This window comes from Podarcis cretensis (genome assembly GCF_951804945.1).
Source record: "Podarcis cretensis genome assembly, chromosome: 2".
Taxonomy (NCBI): Eukaryota; Metazoa; Chordata; class Lepidosauria; order Squamata; family Lacertidae; genus Podarcis; species Podarcis cretensis.
In genome coordinates this window covers 55705854-55724085 of record NC_137171.1, presented here as the reverse complement: position 1 = coordinate 55724085, position 18232 = coordinate 55705854, and the positions used below count along the sequence as shown (strand labels likewise).

The window sequence follows — 18232 nt, the reverse complement described above, 5'->3', positions numbered from 1 at the left end:
TGATAGTTTGCATTGACCATGCACATGTTTTCCAACAGATCTACTTACCAATGTGCACTGGGTTCTTCTTATCTCCCCATTTAGAGTGGCACATAACTCAGACCTGTGCACAGAGGAAAAACTGCACCTGCGTTTCCCCCAGTGGTACAGGTGATGAAAGATGAAGCTAATGCAGCGTACTGAAATTCTTTGCATTTGTTATCTGTTTCAGATGCTGCTCCATGTGAGGTTTTTACTGGAATAACTGTCTGCTTTCATTTTGTAGCCAAGGTCAATTTATCTTAAGATGCTTTCTTGAATACTGGTGGGGGTGCTTTTGCAGCTAATGGCGTGTGGCTTTTGGTCCCTAACTTAGTAATACCGTCTCATTTTTTTAAAGGGAAGGGTGGAGTCAGACTTGGAAGGAAACCTTAGCACAACTCTGAAGTTCTTGTGGGATGACGAATAAGCAGAAGAGAGCACTGTCTGTATTATCTGGGGAGTCAACAATGCACCGTGTGTCTTATTTCTGGCCTGTCTCCAGATACTAAGTTGATGGCTGAATAAGAATAAAGAGAACTATTTTCCTTTATTATGCTACCCTTGCCATGCATTCAAACAGGCACCAACTTCCCAAAAATATATTTAAATGGTTCTGCCTTATATATTTTGTTTAAAAATAACCATAGAGATTTCTAATGAAAATATAGGACTGTACACTTGAATTAGGGAAAGGGGGGCCATGCTCAATGTTATTTCCTGGCCCCTCATCCTTCATGTGTTTATTTCATTTGGCTGCGCATGTAGTAGCTCAATGCGCATAGGCTCTCTCCACTTCAGATGTGGCGTCTGAGTTTAGAGGTCCTTTGCAATGGCCTGAACCTGCTTCCAGTCTGGTCCCCAACCTGATGCTGTTGTACGTTGCCACCATCATACATTACCGCTGCCACCCATCACTCACCTGCCCCTGGACCGGATGTGTTTCCTAGGTCAGTGGTGATATCTGCTGCCGCCACCACTTTTGAATCAGATTTTCTGGTGCTTGACTTTGATCCATGGTAGCTGCTTGCCATTTTAGATTACCTCAAATGCAACACACAAGCTTGACATCTGGTTGAGGATGCTTGCATTATGGGTAACCAGACAATGTGGGTTATACTGAAGCTGAAGTGAAACATAGGAATAAAATCTAGACATGCTAAACTGCTTTCTTATTTGGATTTCTGCAGGTGATTACAGGACTCAGCAGATATTTCTCGGACAATCCCACAATAAAATCAATTTGCTTTCCAAGCTCCTTACGTTAGAATCAGTGCTGTGTTTTGTTTTTCCCCCTGGTGTTGGTGTGGCTGATATTAGGGTGGGAGTTGTAACTGGACTTCTCTGGAAATAGGAGGCTTTCTTCCTGGTAATAGATGCTTCTGGCTCAGAAAACTCTTTTGTTGGGGCTACAAAATTAAGCTGCCAAATAGCAGAAGCTGGCCTTGGTGGTGGTGGTGGGAGGCGGAGAGAGTGGACTGGAACATATAAACTTGGCCATCAGACAAGACAAAAACAGAGCTGATAAGATGAAGCCAGCAGTTTAGGAATAATTTCACCAAGGTTGCCAGGTGTCTTGTATTCAGAAAAGGAGAGTTGCTATTTTGGACTTGCACCTTCACTGCTCTGTGTTGTGCCAGCATCCTTCTGCTGGGCTGCCATCCAAGGTTGGCTGCCTTTTTCTGACAGAGTGCCAAGTCTGTCTGGGTGTCAGATATAAAAATCAACCCTCTGATGGGCTGACTTCAGTGTTATTTATTTATTTATTTATTTGTGCTGCCAAAGGCAAAGCGCTCTTCCATCTCCATGTAAACAAAACATTTCCAGTGATTATCTCCACAGAGTTTCCATTCCTTAAAATAATGCCACAATATGCCAGCAATGGAACTTGTAATATAAATCTGTGGCCAAACAGTTTGTTTTCCTTGAGCAACTACCTGATTTATATCCTGATAAATATACCATTGCCTTCATAGTTTAGAAAACTATTTGGCCTATAAAGATCAGATCACTTGCCGCCGCACTGGTGTAAAATGTACTTGTTTCCAGTGTATAAACTTGTTAAAGGAATTCCCACTTTGTGCTATTTAACAGTGCCATTTTCTATTTATGCATACCTTGCTCATCCTAACCTGGTTGAGGATTTATTTGAAAGAAGAAAAGGGAAGAGTAGTAAAATTACTAATGGTCTCAGTTTTGGACCTATTAGATGATTGATACACCCCCCCAAAAAAAAAGTTTCCTGTTTCTCAGCTCAGTCAGTTAAACATGCTAGAAAAGCAACATTCCTATAAAAACGCTTTGGGTAGGAGCCAAGTTGGTCTTCTGTCATCATCATCAGAGAGAGAAAGCACTAAATAATTCATTGTAGTATGTTACACTCTTAAAACCCTTTTTGTCTTCCAGGTTTTTTTAGATGCTGTTCTAAATGCAATTTCTATCCATCTTGCTCTATTCCTTCGAGAGATACCAGAGAACACTTTCAGGGCTAGCTGTACTGGCAGTGGAGTGGAGTGGGGAAATGCTCCCTGCAAAGTCTCCTGAAAGATTTGCATTTCTCACCTGCTATGTGAGAGAGGAAACTTTGCAGGCAGACCCTGTTCTTACTACCTCTCCCATCCCCTACCTGGTACCATCCAGATGTTTTAGACTACCACTCCCATGAGCTCCAGCCAGCATGGCAGCAGAGCTGTATGGGAAAACAAGATCAAGCTTTTCAGGGAAGAGCTCCACAGAGCCTCTTCAGATTTCGTGGGAAATGGCTAGAATTTCTTTTTAATAGCCTCTTGTGTTTTGGATAAATATTCAGTCATTTCCCTGGGTTTGCCCCCTAAAAAGTGGGTTTTGCCGTGGGGGGGGGGGGCGGGGGGCGGCGGTGAATCCCCAGAACAGCACATGGGGGAATGAAAGGGGAGATTATTCCATCTGGCTAGCTGAAATGCTTGCTCTGACAGAAATATTGCTGTGCCCCCCTAAATATTACCCTGATGCCACCTTCAACACTGCCATTATAGCCAGTCTTAAATGTATCTTAGATGGTTTTAGCGGGGTTGAATTGACCAACAACACACACAGGAAACACCTGAGAAGGCCGGGGAGCCATGTGGACTGGACCTTCTGCCCCGTCGGCTATGCCTTCTGCTGGCCATACATTTGCTGACCATGAGAAGAGACCACCCTGTGCAGATAGTTGCTGCTTGCTCCACACAAATGGAGATCTTGGTCAGGTGGAGTAGCTGTGTGTAAGAACACTGGCATGTGTGGAGGGCCCCTTCTCAAGGTCACTGATTGTGTGGCTGGGGAAGGAGGGAATGGCTGGTAAATGCACTGGTGGCAGAAAGCTGGGGGTATCCCTGCCCACACCCACATGTAACTTTAATATGTAAAAGACATTGTGTCCTGTCCCCTCCCTGCTTGTGTCACAGTCTTCATCTCTGCCCACTTCCTTCCAGCACACATCTAATATTGGCAAAGCAGCATACTAATGGCAAGATCCAAATGGCCCACTGCAACACATGTAGAAAGGATGTGTGTGCAGAATAGCCCTGCCCTACAGACACTTACTAATGTGTGCATTTGGGTTCCTCTACATGAGAGGGGAGCCAGATTAGACCTGTCCAATTTGTGAACCCCGCTCTTCATTGGCAATGGCAGGATGTATGCATGGATGGCATCAACCAGCATGGGTCTATGATGCTTCTTACACATTTTTTCATCATGTTCAGAGGATGGGGGGACGGCATTGCGTGATCTCTCTTTTATTCCTTCACTTTCATAGACAGCTATCCTTTGCTTTTTTGAACAGAAGTCAGTGTGAATGTGGCCTGTCTTCCCCTGTCCGTTGCTGGTGGTGCAGCCTGTAAGCTGTAAACCCATGAAAAATAGAGGATCAGTCCGTTGGTTCTTAAGAACATCAGTCAGCCCTTTCAGGGTGACACATAGGCTAAAGCTGCCTGTTTTCTATCGATTGGGAAGAGGACATTCTATATATAGACCCAACCATCTTCTCTTTCAGGCACATGCAATTGTGGCAAACATCAACATAGGGTCAGCTTGCAAGTTCACAAGGCTTTTGCAGTTCATAGCCGGAAATAGAAGTATCGTCTCACTTTCTGTTTTCTGCTTCATTAGCTTGGATACATTAATTGGAGCGGAAGTGTGTCTCTTGTATAGCAGATTGGAGCTGTTGGTAGATTTGTGAACTAAAGGACAATTGATGTTAAACTCTGGTATTTCGTAAATAATGATTGTTTCTTCCAGGAGCACTTCGTGTCTTCCTCTTAGCTCTTATCTTCCACTTTCCTTTTCAGTTTTGAGTCTTAACCACCACCACCACAGCTCCCTTAGAGTGTATGTAAGGGTCCTAGAAATTGGTTCACGCAAGGTAGAAAAGCTAGATGAAGTTTTGCATCACTCCATTTTATCTGAAATGAAATGAACAAAGCTAGGATTCCCTGCTTCCTCTGGAAGCATCTGTAAAACAAAGCTGAGATGTGGACCTGATTGGTGCCTCAGTGGCAGACCATTGTAGGCCCTGAACTTCCAATCACTCAATAATTCTGTTTAATTCTTTGCTAGTTTTGACAAGGTTCATATAACAGATGTTTAAATGACCAAACTATGTAAAGTTTCTAATAGTCAGGTGTGAATGATGAATAGGAGCTAACTGATTGGACATTGTGCCTATGCATTTTGAAGGTGGCACCCTTGAGCTAGTCAGGGGCACAGGAATTAACATGGGGAAAGAGATCTGGGAGCTTTTTGAACTGGAGCTCAGCTGGACTGTGGAGCAGCTTGTGGCGGAATGAGAGGAAGGAGTGATGGTTCAAGCAGTTGCTGTCTTTTGGAATCTGAGGCAGGACCAGCTTCTGCTATGTTCTGCTGGTATGTTTGTAAATAAAACAAATATTACAGAGACTCACTAAGTCTCCCGTGTGCTCTCTTCCAAAGAAAACTAAACTCTGTAGTGCTATTCTTGGACTTCTCACCGCTTGGGTTGGTGGAGAATGCTTAACAATATAAATGTTATGCCTTGGAAGAAAATGCTTTTGCTGACAGCAGCCTTTTCTATTTCCTACTGTGTCATTCCACCAGCTTTCCAAAGCTGAACAAGTAATTTCTTTCTGCCTTCTTTGAAAAGGAATCTGTAGTCTTTTTTTGTATTGCATTATGATTATTCAAAGCTAAATATTTTGCTAGTGTTCTGAGATTGGGCTTCAAAGGCAGGAATAGATATCTTTTGACTGAGTATATTTCTCATTTCGAAAAGGTTAGCTGACAGTAGAAAATAGTCCCATATCTAGATATTAAAAGTTAAATTTTACCACATATTCCAACTGTATATAATTTCAAACTTCATGAAGTACTAAAAGCTAAAAATCTGGAAATGCAAATCTTACATTCTTTTTAACACACATGCATACACAGATATATTAAAAAAGTTATATTAAAAATACTTAACCTTTTTGGTTTTGCTCATATGTACAATAAAAAGGAAAATGTAACTAAAAAGAACAGAACAGTATGAACTCTGCTCTCCCCAAGTGCAACAAATAGGTAATATTATTTTTGTGAGAACTTGTGTTAAGCTGTATGATGGACATCTGCCCACAGGCTGTGCTAGCTGGGGGGAATGGGAATTGGAGTTCTTCTACATCCTTGGTATAAATGTTCTTGATGTGTAATAGCTGACTTGTAAAAGCACAACCTGATTTAATAAGTCGTTTGAGCAAGTTTGTAGAAGTTAGAAAATAGGACTCCAGAAAAGCCATTGTCCAGACCAATGGTCCATCTAGCTTAGTATTGCAGTGCTACTCTGACTGGCAATGATCAGTGTCAGCCCTGCCATGAGGCAGCTGCCTCAGGTGGCAAATTTAGAGGGGTGGAAAGTGTCTGGAAAAGTATGCCCTGTGGTCTGCCCTGCAACCCCTAGCTAGCTTGCTGCCCTAGCATGGCTGGCACACCAGTGAGGTGAGCAGAAAGCATCAGTGGCACATCTTGCCTCAAACTTCAAAAGGTATTGAGCCAGCCCTGGCAGTGGCTATCCTAGCCCTCCCTGGAGATGCCAAGGATTGAAGTGGGGTCCTCTTGCATGTAAATAATGTACTCCCGACACTGAGCTATGACTCTTCCTGTTTGTGGGGAGGAAATTAACCTATACTACACTCATTGTCTGCAAACATTATTTCCCTAGCCTTGTCTCTTATCTCTGAGTCAATTGGGAGACTGGTTTAGGCATGCCTGTGTTTGGACAGGTCAGTTTTCTTTTGAAGCTTTTAGATGGTGAGGGATGGTAAAAGTAAACAATGAGCAAATAAGAAGTACACACACAAAAAAAATCTAAACACTGTCCTCAAGGCATGGAGGTGCAGATTTTCCCTCTCTTAGTTTTGCTATGGGTTCAGAGGAAAACATGTGAGGGAGACAGATCTTTGGTGTGTGTGCTGTGAATTCATGTTTTCACGTGTGTAGAATTGTGAGTGTGAATGATTGTCTGTATTCGTGATGGTAGAGTTGAGGGCTGATAATCTTGTTAGGGGTTTGGATAGCCCTGGCCACATATTGAATGTATCCATACTTGTAGTTTTTTTATTCTCCGCAGTAATCTGGCAGTTTTGCTTTAGACTTATTAACACCATGCTACAATTTTATAGGGCAGAATGCAGAGCTAGGTTCCTATAACTAATGAGAGCAATTAACCAGCAAAAATAGCTTAACCATTGGCAAAGTTAACAACTGTGGTGGCATTCTTGCTTTGCAAAAGTGCATTTGTGATGGAGAAATGTTGTAACTTGAAAAACACTGCTGTTCACTCTGAGAGGCAGCTGAACTTTTATGGGTCTTGTGGTTTCTTTAGTGCTCCGAGCCATAAAATGTGATTGTGGTTGAAATAGCCACATCAAACTGTTCAGATGGGAAAGATGGCTTTCAGGGTGCTGCATGTGGTCTAGTGGCACTTGCCATGTGCTCCTAGTTTCATTAGGAATGATGCTTCCCAAGGGACCTACTTTATTCATGTTTTTTGGAAACTTGCGGCACCTGAAAATATAACTGTAACTGCACACTTAGAATTCTTAGAACAAAAGCAATTAGCCTTACATTTATTTTTCGCCAAAGGCTAGTTCCTGTGATTCCTTTCTGGGCTTAGATTCTGTCTTGGGTGATTCAGTTTTTTTCCTCTCATCCATATTTAGAGAGGGCTGTTGAAGTCTCTGGAGTGTCCCAACTCATGCCCATGTACTAGTTTAACACGCCACTGCAAACACTTTGAAATAGTATTTTTCCTACTGGTTTGCTGTGTCCAGCATCTTCATAGGCAACTGCTGTGGCTCAAAAAAGGGACAGTCCTTATTCACTTAATGAGCCAGATGCTAAATAATTTTTTCTAGTATCCAGTCTGTTCATTTCATTATGTAGTTATGGTAAGTAAGCCCTAAATCAGCAGCCTCTTTGAGGAGCCCCTGTTAAAGATTGTTCCCCTCATCAATGTGGAAAAAGTGCATTGTTCACAATCTCATCCTATACTATACTGCATCCACCAAACCACTTTTCACCGCTTTTCCTAATGGCTGCAAGTTTTTTTTTATGTAAACAATGTGGATTGTTTATGTTAATTCATCACCACGGTTGCCATTTAATGATGTTTTGTTGTAAAGTGGTATAAGAGACACGCCCCCCCCCCATTTTAATCTCTCTATATTTCTTGTCTAAATGGGAGATAACAATCCATGCTTCTGGTTGCAAGACTTTTCTAGGCATGCTGCATAGGCGATTTATGATGAGTGGTATTATATTAGGGTATATCTAGGGTACAAATATTGCAAAAGTTTAAACGCTTTCTTCTTTACTTTCTAGGTCTATAACTCGAACAAAGACAGCCAAAGTGAAGGCAGTAAGTAGCTTATTTTTCACCCAAGACTGTGTGTTTGAGGAAGTGGTTTGTAGAACTGCATCCCTGTCTCTTATAACCCAGTAGGTGGCTCTCCAAGTAGTAAAAGCAACAAGTCATCAGACAGATTTTGGCCATCACATATGTTGAAACTTTAAAAGTTCTGATCATTTAGCAGTTTTTTAAAGCAATACAAAAACGGTAAAAGGTGACGATTATTGTGTGGCTCATAACATAGTGAAATGCTTAAATATCAAACCAAAGAGCAATATGGTTTAAGATGTTGTGAGGCACTGTGAGTACTGGATGGAGCCCAAGAGCTGCAGAGTCATTCTGGAGCTGGCTCTGTGGCAAATTCTTTGTTTCCTTTGGCAAGTTACTTAACGGCCTTTTGTCTCGGTGTACACAAACCCAGGCGCAGAAGTTTTGCAGAAGGGAAGCAAGAAGGAGAACTAAAAGAATTTCTGAATCTCAGTTCCTTGTTTTACCTTCCTTAAACAATAATTAATAGAAATTCAGTATTTTGTGCTTAAAAGGAGTTGGTCAAAACCTCCAGCCAGCCCCAGGATTTTAGTCAAGCAGATGAACTGTTGGGATGAAAGACTCTTTTGTACACTGAAGTAGCGCTATTTAAATATTTTCATCCTTTGACTCCAAGTGGTTGGACAAAGCAAAGTGCCTGCAGCACTTTTGCTGGCTGTCCCGAGCCTCTTCCCACTGCTGGTCAAAATCCAGCATGTTTCTAAGCAGCCCAACCTGCTTGCAAATGTCTGCTTGGCTCAGTCTCTCTCTCTCTGCCTTCCCCCACCCTGCATTACTATGTGCAGTGATGCTGCAGCAAAGCTCTTGTTTATCCTACAAGTGAATTACAAAGTTGTTTTGGGTTTTGATTCCTATATATGTATGTGTTTAGCTTTGGGATATTTGATGAGTGATGGTCCTCTTTTTAAACATGAAGTTCAGGAATATTTTGAAAGACCAACAAGAGGGGGAGTCCTCTTGTCTTTTTTTTTTTTTTTTTTTTAAGGCAGGCAGCATCCAGTCAAAAGCCTTGTGAGATCATCTTTCCTTTTCTTCCTAAGGGATCCCGACTGGTGGTGTGTCTATTTATAAATAGAATGTTGTCCCCAGTAAATTTGAGAGGCAGCATAACTCCTTCAGCTGTTAGATCACTCTGGCTGGCGGAACACTATACAGTAGCTCAGCTTCCCTTCTTATCTGCTATTGATAAATGGCACGTAATTTTAAATCCACACTTTCCTCCCCTAGATTTCTTCACTCCTCCTCAGCACAAGATTTACATACCTGTCATCTCTTTAATAGAACCAGCCAGAGATACAAGATGCTGCAATTAGAGGGAATTACACCTTTGTAGGCTGTGAGATTCTGTCAACTTAGTCTTCCCGCCCCTCCTCCCTCCAAGTGATCTATTCACTGCCGCTTGTATTGACTAAGAATGCTGAATTAGATATAATAGAGGGATTTGATATGAAACATATTACCAACGGGTTTTCTTAAAAAAATAAGAAGAATGTAGCAGCATTGTGATTTCTTTTGCTACGTAGAGATCTGCTGCTGTCATAAGTATATAAACACATAGATAGTGCCATGCTTGGCATTTATTTCACATAAAACACGCCCCCCCCCCTACTCTGCAGCCAAAAAGGCTCACAGAGTAACTTAAAAAAACAAGGTGGTCCTTGTTCTCAGCCTTACAATCTAAAAGACATGCTACAAAAGGAAAAGGACTGGCAAGGAAGGAGGAAAAGCAAACTCAGGCACCAGGTTCTAAAGTTACAGGTTTTTTAAAATAAACCAGCTAAGATGAACAAGTCAGTTAGCCTGATGTAATGGCTGCCTCTAGGTGACAGTTTAAAGAGGCCCAAAGGTTGAGTAAATGGAATAGTCTTGCTTAATCTCTGTTATACAGTAGTATATTTTTTGATAAGGCAGTTTAGTGACTAGCTTCCCCATAATGTCTGCCTAGTCACCATGTCACACAATATAAGATTTATCCTGAATCTGAAAGGACTTTTTATCTAAGGTCTGGGCTTGGAATATCCTGAGGCAGACCAACTAAGTGTCATAACACACCTCTGAAGGCCAAGCATTGTGGAGTGTTCTCCACAACTCAAATATTTATTTAAATAATGTGTTTTTGCCCTTGCTGAGAGAGGATGGACTTCTCAGGAAATGAAAAATTTGTTTTAATTAAGATGGGGTATTCTTGCCAGTTGGCCCCCATTCATTCATAAGAGATGGATTTATGATGAAATAATAGGTGTTGTCTGCATCAGACAAGAAACTGATTCCAAAATTAATTAGGGCATTTGCAAACTGTTGCTTGCACTGGCTTGCTCCATAAGGGCATTCCCTGATTTAGCACAATGATGCTGTCATTGCTCAGAGCAAAGTCAAATAACAAACACAGTTCTGGAGCACGTGCAAGCTTCCAGTTGTCCTGAGCTACTTGCTAGCAACATGGGTCCCAAAATGCTCAGTTTTTTTGCCAAGTAGCATTCTTGTATGAGGAAGCCATCCTTACCATCTGATGCTTAGCTAATGTATTTTTTACTCTGTATTCCTGCACCAACAGTGCAAACATATAGAATGGGCCACAGTTGCCTATGTTAAGTTCTGAAGCCCCAGTGTAATTGGAATGTTCAGAAGCTGCAGCAGAACTGGTTTTTAAATTTGATGTGTGCCTGTATTGCTGCATCCACATTCACACACAGGCAATGTATTCTTGTCATCATGGAGGGAATAAAGCATTGGTTATATTTCCTGTTGGCTCAGATATTTTTCTGTGCAGTAGAAAAGTTCAAGGCTTTTACATTGTGTTAGTGATAGACAGATTCAAACAATAACTTGTTGTCTCATAATGCTTGCATAACATTTTTAGTGGTCGTTCTCTTTCAAATTCTCCAAAGATCATTAAGCTTCTAAAGGGGCAAAAACTGGACACATGATTCTGCAGAGGAACCACTTTTGATTCCACAACTTTGGTTTACTGAATCATACATTTTGATGCAATGGCATCATCCTATGCTGTTTAGTGCCTCCGTTTCTCAGTTGCAAAACCATTAAATGACCGATTAAGTTACTTTTTTAGAAGCTCCTGGCAAAAAAATGCAAACTGGATACGACTGTTCCAATTAGGGTTTTTGACACAGAGAAGCTATAGTCCTAAGTGCATAAATATCATAAGTAATGAAAACAGAGGTACTTGTGAAATGTTTATTAATATAGTTTGATGAAAAATAGATTAGCTAAGCATCAGAGCTCTTGCTAATATTAATTTGTACATTGCCACAGTTAACGTCTCCTAATTTTTTGTCTGTTTAAACACTGTCAGGCTTGCTCACCCACTTCCTGTCAGTACAACATTACCTCGACTCATTTATTGAGGTGATTTATCTATCTCTTTCCAAAGTGCTGTAAAGTATTTATGCAACATCAAAACAGTCTTAGCTCTGAACATATTATGTGCTAAAATAAACCTAGATGACTTAAACTCTATTAAAATAAAAACTGGATGTTGGGCTCTTATATATGTTATGCAAATGTTTAAAATGTATGATGTTCTTTTAACTTTATAAATCTCCTTATCATAGCCATAGAAAGGGGTCAAGGAATTCCAAAGGGTATATTGGAGCCTTGGAAATCTTGTCCAGCTACCTTCTTTCTCCTCTCTTCTCTCACCCCATTCTCACTAGTCTTTCATTATCTATTAACTGTCAAGTTACTTGTGTTCAGGGATGGTGCAAGATGTGCAGCTGCCTGAAGCAGAACTATTGCTGCTCCATTCACTGCTCTCAAACACTGGCATTCTCACTCCCCTTTTATTGTTGCTTTTGCTGTTGCCTTAGTAGCAATGGAACGCTGAGGCTCTCCAAGGCTGTCACAGCAGTGCTTTGCTCTGACAAAAGGTCCTAGTGAATGTAGGGTTCTTCCAGAGTGAGATATTCAGGGTGAGGTGGCAGCAAGTACTCGTTAGACTGTTTACTACTATTAAATTGTAAGCTCTATTTGCTATGGCAGAGCAGCAGTGGTGCGAGTAATCTACGGGGCCACCTCACCTGAGATGCCTCTTAGCAAATCCTGGGTGATCCACTGCTACTAGAGAGCCTAGTAGGAGTGCCACTGACTACTTTACCGCAACAGTAAGGAGTAACAGCACTCCTAGAATAATAAATGGCATCAAGCAGGCAGGCCTAGAGAAGATATTCAAATCTGCTGCCTGACACAGAGGTCTTGGTGTGGCTAACAGGCGGACTGGTCCTGCTTGTGAATGCATAAGAGTGAAAGGAGTTCCTATTCTTCATTGGCTTATACTAGGGATCCTTCTGGACTGGAACAGCAACCAGCCAGATGCCTCTAGAAGCTCATTAACATGGCATGCCAGTGATTTCAGTCAAAGTTACTCATTTCTCCTCAGCATCCCCATTCAGAGTGCTATACTACCTATGATGATGAGACTTTGTCTTAGTTGACAAGGACTGTACCTCTCCCACATAATATAATTGGACCCTAAGGGGGAAGGCATACATGGCTGAAGAGGTTTTATCACGTCCTCAGGATGCAGCAAATGTATGTCATATCACTTCACTAATATTTAGGGCTGTCCCTCAGTGATAGTGCACACACTTTTCATGTGGAAGGTCTCTTGTTCAATCACCTTCATCACCAGGTATGACTGGAGACACCATCTACTTGAAATTCATTTTGGAGAGATGTTGCCAGTCAGTGTTGACAATACTGAGTTAGATGGACCACCGGTGTTCTAGGATTAGGTAATTACCTTTTAAGAAAAAGACCAGCTAGGCTTTGAAAGACCTCAGCGTGCTGCTGAGACAACACCTCTTCTTCTTTAGTAAAGCCATCCAGCACCTGCCACAGTGATCTGTCCGGGGTCCTGACAGATCATGCTTTGCTTTGCCTGTTATGATTTGAGCAGTCTTTGTTTACCAGTAATTTGGCACATAATATTAAATGTGCTTACCTTCGGAAAGACATACCATTGTGATCTCCCTTGTTAGTCACTGGCTGCTAATTCTGGATTTGTTCATTTTTATTCCCCCACCCCAAGCTTCTGTAGGCTTCCGTCACCCTGGAAAAATCTGTCTCCAGGCCCTCCTTTCATCTGCAAGGTATTCCACCGTGGCGGGGTTGATGCTGTCAGCCTTCTTGTCTTGTTTGCAGAAATCCTTGTAACACAAGAGTTGGTCTGCCAATGAGACTGGTGCCCGAAGCCATACAATAAAATTCAACATAAAAGGAACAACAAAAATACACTTAAAAATCCCCTAAATAATTTAAACAGTGATTTATTTGGGAGGGTGGAGAGAGACAGAGAACAACCAATTCTCACTGTAGTAATAATGAAAAGAAAAAACTTCCTAAACAACATATATTAATTATATAAATGAAAGTAGTACAGAAGATTGTCTGTTGTCTTTCTACCTTGTATTCCAACTGTTCATAAAGACCAGCTACAGTTTTAAAAGTGGTTTGTTTATCAGCTGTGGGAGTTTTTGTTTTGAAAATGACAGAGAGAGAGCTCCAGCTGTGTATCTGGTGTCCTTACAGGGAAGTAAATAGCCTCAATATGTTTACGCAGCATGGGATACATGGGAATTTCTTGAAGGAGCCAGTCTAGTTTGTAGAACCATCCATAATCGCTGGCCTGGTTAGCACGACATGTTAATGTTTAACTATGATTTAATGCAAACTTTCCCACCCAGATCCCCTTTTCGCTTCTCTCCTGAATACAATGTCTGCTTGTATTTTCCATGTCCTACTACATGTTTTACTTATTATGAAGCATGGTTACTGGGCTACATGAGAATCATTTATGTCTTTTTTGGGTCTTTTTAAAGTATCTGGTTACTTAATACCAATGTCAACGATGGGCCTGAAAGTATCGGACCCTGGGAAACAAATTTCCTGAAGTGCAAATTCTACTTGATATTTTGTCACACAGTTATTCAGCATATCATAATGTTTTAGGTGGTATGAGATGATATGAAAGTTCTGTAAGTGGTATTTGATGTTCACGTGTGCTAGTGATTACCTAATATTGCTGTCTTTAAGTGATCAACAAGCATATTGGAAACAGCCCCATAATCTTACAGGTGTCAAGAAGGAACTTTTTGGTTGCAAGCACAACAGAAACATTTGACTGAGCCTTTACCTTTTCCAGATTTTAAAAGAACATGTTGATGGAATGTTAGGATCCACTTTAAACCTGACTTTATATTTTATTGAGAACATTGGTATTTTATTTCCATTTTATGACCTTGTATATTCTTAGTTGTTTTCTCTCATTTCAGCTGCCCAGTTGGATATTATGGGCTTCAGTATTGTCAAGAAATGCATTCATGCTGTTGAAACAAGAGGTAATGGGGACCACCAGATATTCTTCTTTATAGTTTGAAGTCCTGTTCCCAAACAGGACTAGCACTTGTATAAAGAAGTCGCCTTTCTTAGATTTCTCTCCATCCTTAGCTTGCTCAGTTTTGACAGTTGCCTATTTTACATAAACATTTTCATGATTGTTTGTATTGTTGTAAATAAAAAATATGCCCTTTTCCCTTATGGGGTATCCAAGAGCCCATATAGAGTCCTTACATAGGTTCCCTATTGGTAGGAGAGAATAACAGAGGCCAACCAGAGAATATTGAGAAGCAAAGCAGCTAGTAAGCTTGATCTTTATTGATCTGTTGCAACAGGGTGCTCCCCTCACATGCAGGAGAGGAAAAGGACCCCCAAAAATGTTGTGCAAGGGCTTATAAAGACTTTTGAAATTCCCATCCTCTAGATCAAGACCACCCCCAGAAACATTATGCATACATCACAGAAGGGGTGTAACCTAAGACCACCCCTCAGATACATCCCACCTACATAACAGAAATTTAAATGTTGTTTTTCTCTTGTCCTTGTTTATCTCCTGTCTGGGAAGTTACTTGATTGGATTTCCTGGGGAGCCTGGCCATTCTTTTGTAGTGGTAAAATACTTATTTCCTGGGCCAGGTCACAGGCTCACACCTTATTCAAACAGACATATTCTTGAGACAGGATTTGTGAGGAAAGAGACAATGGGGAGACTTTTCCAGTTTGACCTTGCAGAGAAAACATTTGGTCAGTTTAAGAATCAAAATGGTTCCAGGTTGGCCTTCCTGTGCTGATCTATGTATGTGCGGTTATGAACATTGCCATATATCTAAGACCATAAAATTCCTATCACATTATCTTGCTAGGATCCAGAACCTACTTATATACATGCATCTTTGTTAAGTTTTCTGATCTGCTGCTACCAGATTTGTATGTATTCATAATCTTCTATAGATTTTAAAAGGACTTGTTGATCCATAGTTTAAATAATGTATTACTAGAAGACCACATTCATATTTGATACCGAGGTAGTAACACAGGTATCTGATGTGTTTAACAAAAATTGTCTTAACAGCATTGGTCTTGATTAAATGAATATGTTAAATAGGAAATACCTATTCTTTGAATCTTTATTATTCAGCTATGTAACCAAACTTGTGACTATTAAATAAGTTGAGATGCCCCTTATACGATGAGCTCACGCCTCACCCCCATTAGATTTTAACTTGATGGGACGTGTCCCATTCTTCACATTCTCCTGCTGCTGACTGATATGAGAGACTAAATTCTTCTTGAAACACTCTGCTGGTATGCAGAACTTCTACCCTGTGTAGAGAACCTATACATTAAAGGGGTGGAGAACCCCATGAACTATCGCTCTCCCCCAATAAGCAGTCTTGAAAGTGATTGTGGAGCTGTGAGGGCAATTTAATTCATGTTACTATTGGAGATACATTATTTTAAAATAAACATTAAATTTATTTTTACCATTTTACTAATTTAAATAAAATATGTTCTTCCTCTTAGGGATCCATGAGCAAGGTCTCTATAGAGTGGTTGGTGTCAACTCCAGAGTTCAAAAGCTATTGAGTATTTTAATGGGTAAGTACATTTTGAAGAAAGCAGTTTGCTATTTTTCTTTGACACCAAGTGTGATGATGTTGTAAATAAAAAATATGCCCTTTTCCCTTATGGGGTATCCAAGAGCCCATATAGAGTCCTTACATAGGTTCCCTATTGGTAGGAGAGAATAACAGAGGCCAACCAGAGAATATTGAGAAGCAAAGCAGCTAGTAAGCTTGATCTTTATTGATCTGTTGCAACAGGGTGCTCCCCTCACTCGCAGGAAAGGCGTAGGACCCCCAAAATTGCTGTGCAAGGGCTTATAAAGACTTTTGAAATTCCCATCCTGTAGATCAAGACCACCCCCAGAAACATTATGCATACATCACAGAAGGGGTGTAACCTAAGACCACCCCTCAGATACATCCCACCTACATCACAGAAATTTAAATGTTGTTTTTCTCCTGTCACAGTTTATCTCCTGTCTGGGAAGTTACTTGATTGGATTTCCTGGGGAGCCTGGCCATTCTTTTGTAGCAGTAAAATACTTATTTCCTGGGTTAGGTCACAGGCTCACACCTTATTCAAACAGACATATTCTTGAGACAGGATTTGTGAGGAAAGAGTCAATAGGGGAGGCTTTTCCAGTTTAACCTTGCAGAGAAAGGATTTGGTCAGTTTAGGAATCAAAATGGTTCCAGGTTGGTCTTCCTGTGTTGATCTATGTATGTGCAGTTATGAACATTACCATATATCTAAGACCATAAAATTCCTATAACAATGGTAGATGCTTTTAATGAGGAACTGAGACAATCTGCTGTGAAAAGAAATGGTGTGGTTTTTTTTAGTATCGTGTCAAATCCTCACTGGAGTGGAATTTTCAGTCATAGAAATCATGTAAATCTGTAACTTGTAAATGAATCATTACAGTTTCTGCTTAAGTTTACATATCTCTCTGTCTCCCCAAATCAAACCTTTGGTTTTTTTTTAAATGATATTTATTAAGATTTTCCATAAAATCTTTTTCCCAATAAAATCTTTTCAGGACTTCCCCTCCCCTCCCCCTCCTGTATTCCAATTCTTACAAATAAACAAAAAAAATTTCAACAAGTTCTTATCCCAAATTTAAACTTATTATCATTGACTCAATTTTAAAAATATTTTCCCATCCCCTAAAATCGACCTGTTCCCTTCCGCGAGTTCCCCCCTTTAATATGCAATACAGATTACAATAGAAGAAAAGTAAAAAAATAATTTTACGCCCTTTGGATTCCAAATTTCCCTCCCCCCTTTCCCGGTTGCATTCCCAATGCTCCTCGACGTCTGATATCTTCCTGGAGTTCCCACATCTCTCTAAACCATAGTCCTTTCCCAGTCATCTTTAGTTTCGAATGTCCAATCTTGGAAGGAGTCTGTCTCAAAAAAGGCCCATTTCTTCCATCCAGATTTTTATATCTAGGAGTGAAAGCCCCAATTTTATTCCTTTAAACCTGTCAAATCTGGATGTCCCAAATGTTCCCACTTCCAACTTTGTCCAGTTCTTATTATTTTTGTTGTTCTTGTTGATCTCACTCCTCCTTTTTTTTTTTTTTCTTTTTCCCTGCTCTCCTGCACAAATGTTCCAATTCCAAAAGCTTCTAATTCCTCTGCAGAGGCTTGTTATTCAAGAACAAAACATTACGTCAAGTCCTTTTCATTCTTCAATAGATAAATCTATTGTCTCCTTTAGTGCGTAGACCTCTGTAGACAAAATAGTGTTCCATTTCTGCAGTTTCCCAGGAGATAGAAAGTTCTGGTCAAATTCCACGCCAACAATACTTGTAATGTCCCTCGACTCCTCTAGGTGGTTTGCAATAACTAAATTCCCTTCCAGATCACGTCCACCAGTCAAAATAACTTGTAATTCCTTGTTTGTAACAATTTGTATCCAATTTATAACAAATGTAACCGGCAAAGTCCTCGTAACAAAGATCTCTATTTTATTCTTCCGCTTTGACAGCTCTTTGACAGCTGTCAAAACCTCTATTTCTCTTCTCCCGGCGCTCTCACAAATCGCTCCCAGGGTTCCGGGGGGGGGGGGGTTGCTTTTTAATTCAATTCCACCTTTCTCCTCCAGCTCAGTCTTATGATTTTCCCTCGCGAGGTTAATAACTTTGTCAAAATAGGGTTGCACTCGATCTTAGTTGTCAAATCCTTTGCTTTAACTCTTCTACAACGGGGGGGGGGGGCTGACTTCCTTTTTGCGCCTCCCCCGCTCGCTCCGAATTTTTTTAAAAAAATTATCCTCCTTTTTAGTCCAGGTTCCGATTACTCACGGGTTATTCTTTTAAGTCCAGATTTTCAATAGAAGAAGTCAGCGCTCTCCGTCGA

The 18232-nt window shown here is 40.7% G+C and overlaps 1 protein-coding gene across 10 annotated transcripts in view; it reads left to right on the top strand.

The window, feature by feature from the left end:
- The window catches only part of ARHGAP26 (Rho GTPase activating protein 26), a 215783-nt gene that overhangs the window by 95471 nt on the left and 102080 nt on the right, over positions 1–18232 (top strand). For all 10 annotated transcript variants that reach the window (XM_079967947.1, XM_079967952.1, XM_079967949.1 and 7 more), the window contains 3 exons: positions 7873–7909; positions 14239–14304; positions 15827–15901. In XM_079967947.1, coding sequence (XP_079824073.1) covers positions 7873–7909; positions 14239–14304; positions 15827–15901 — 178 coding nt within the window. The remainder of the gene's footprint in view (positions 1–7872; positions 7910–14238; positions 14305–15826; positions 15902–18232) is intronic.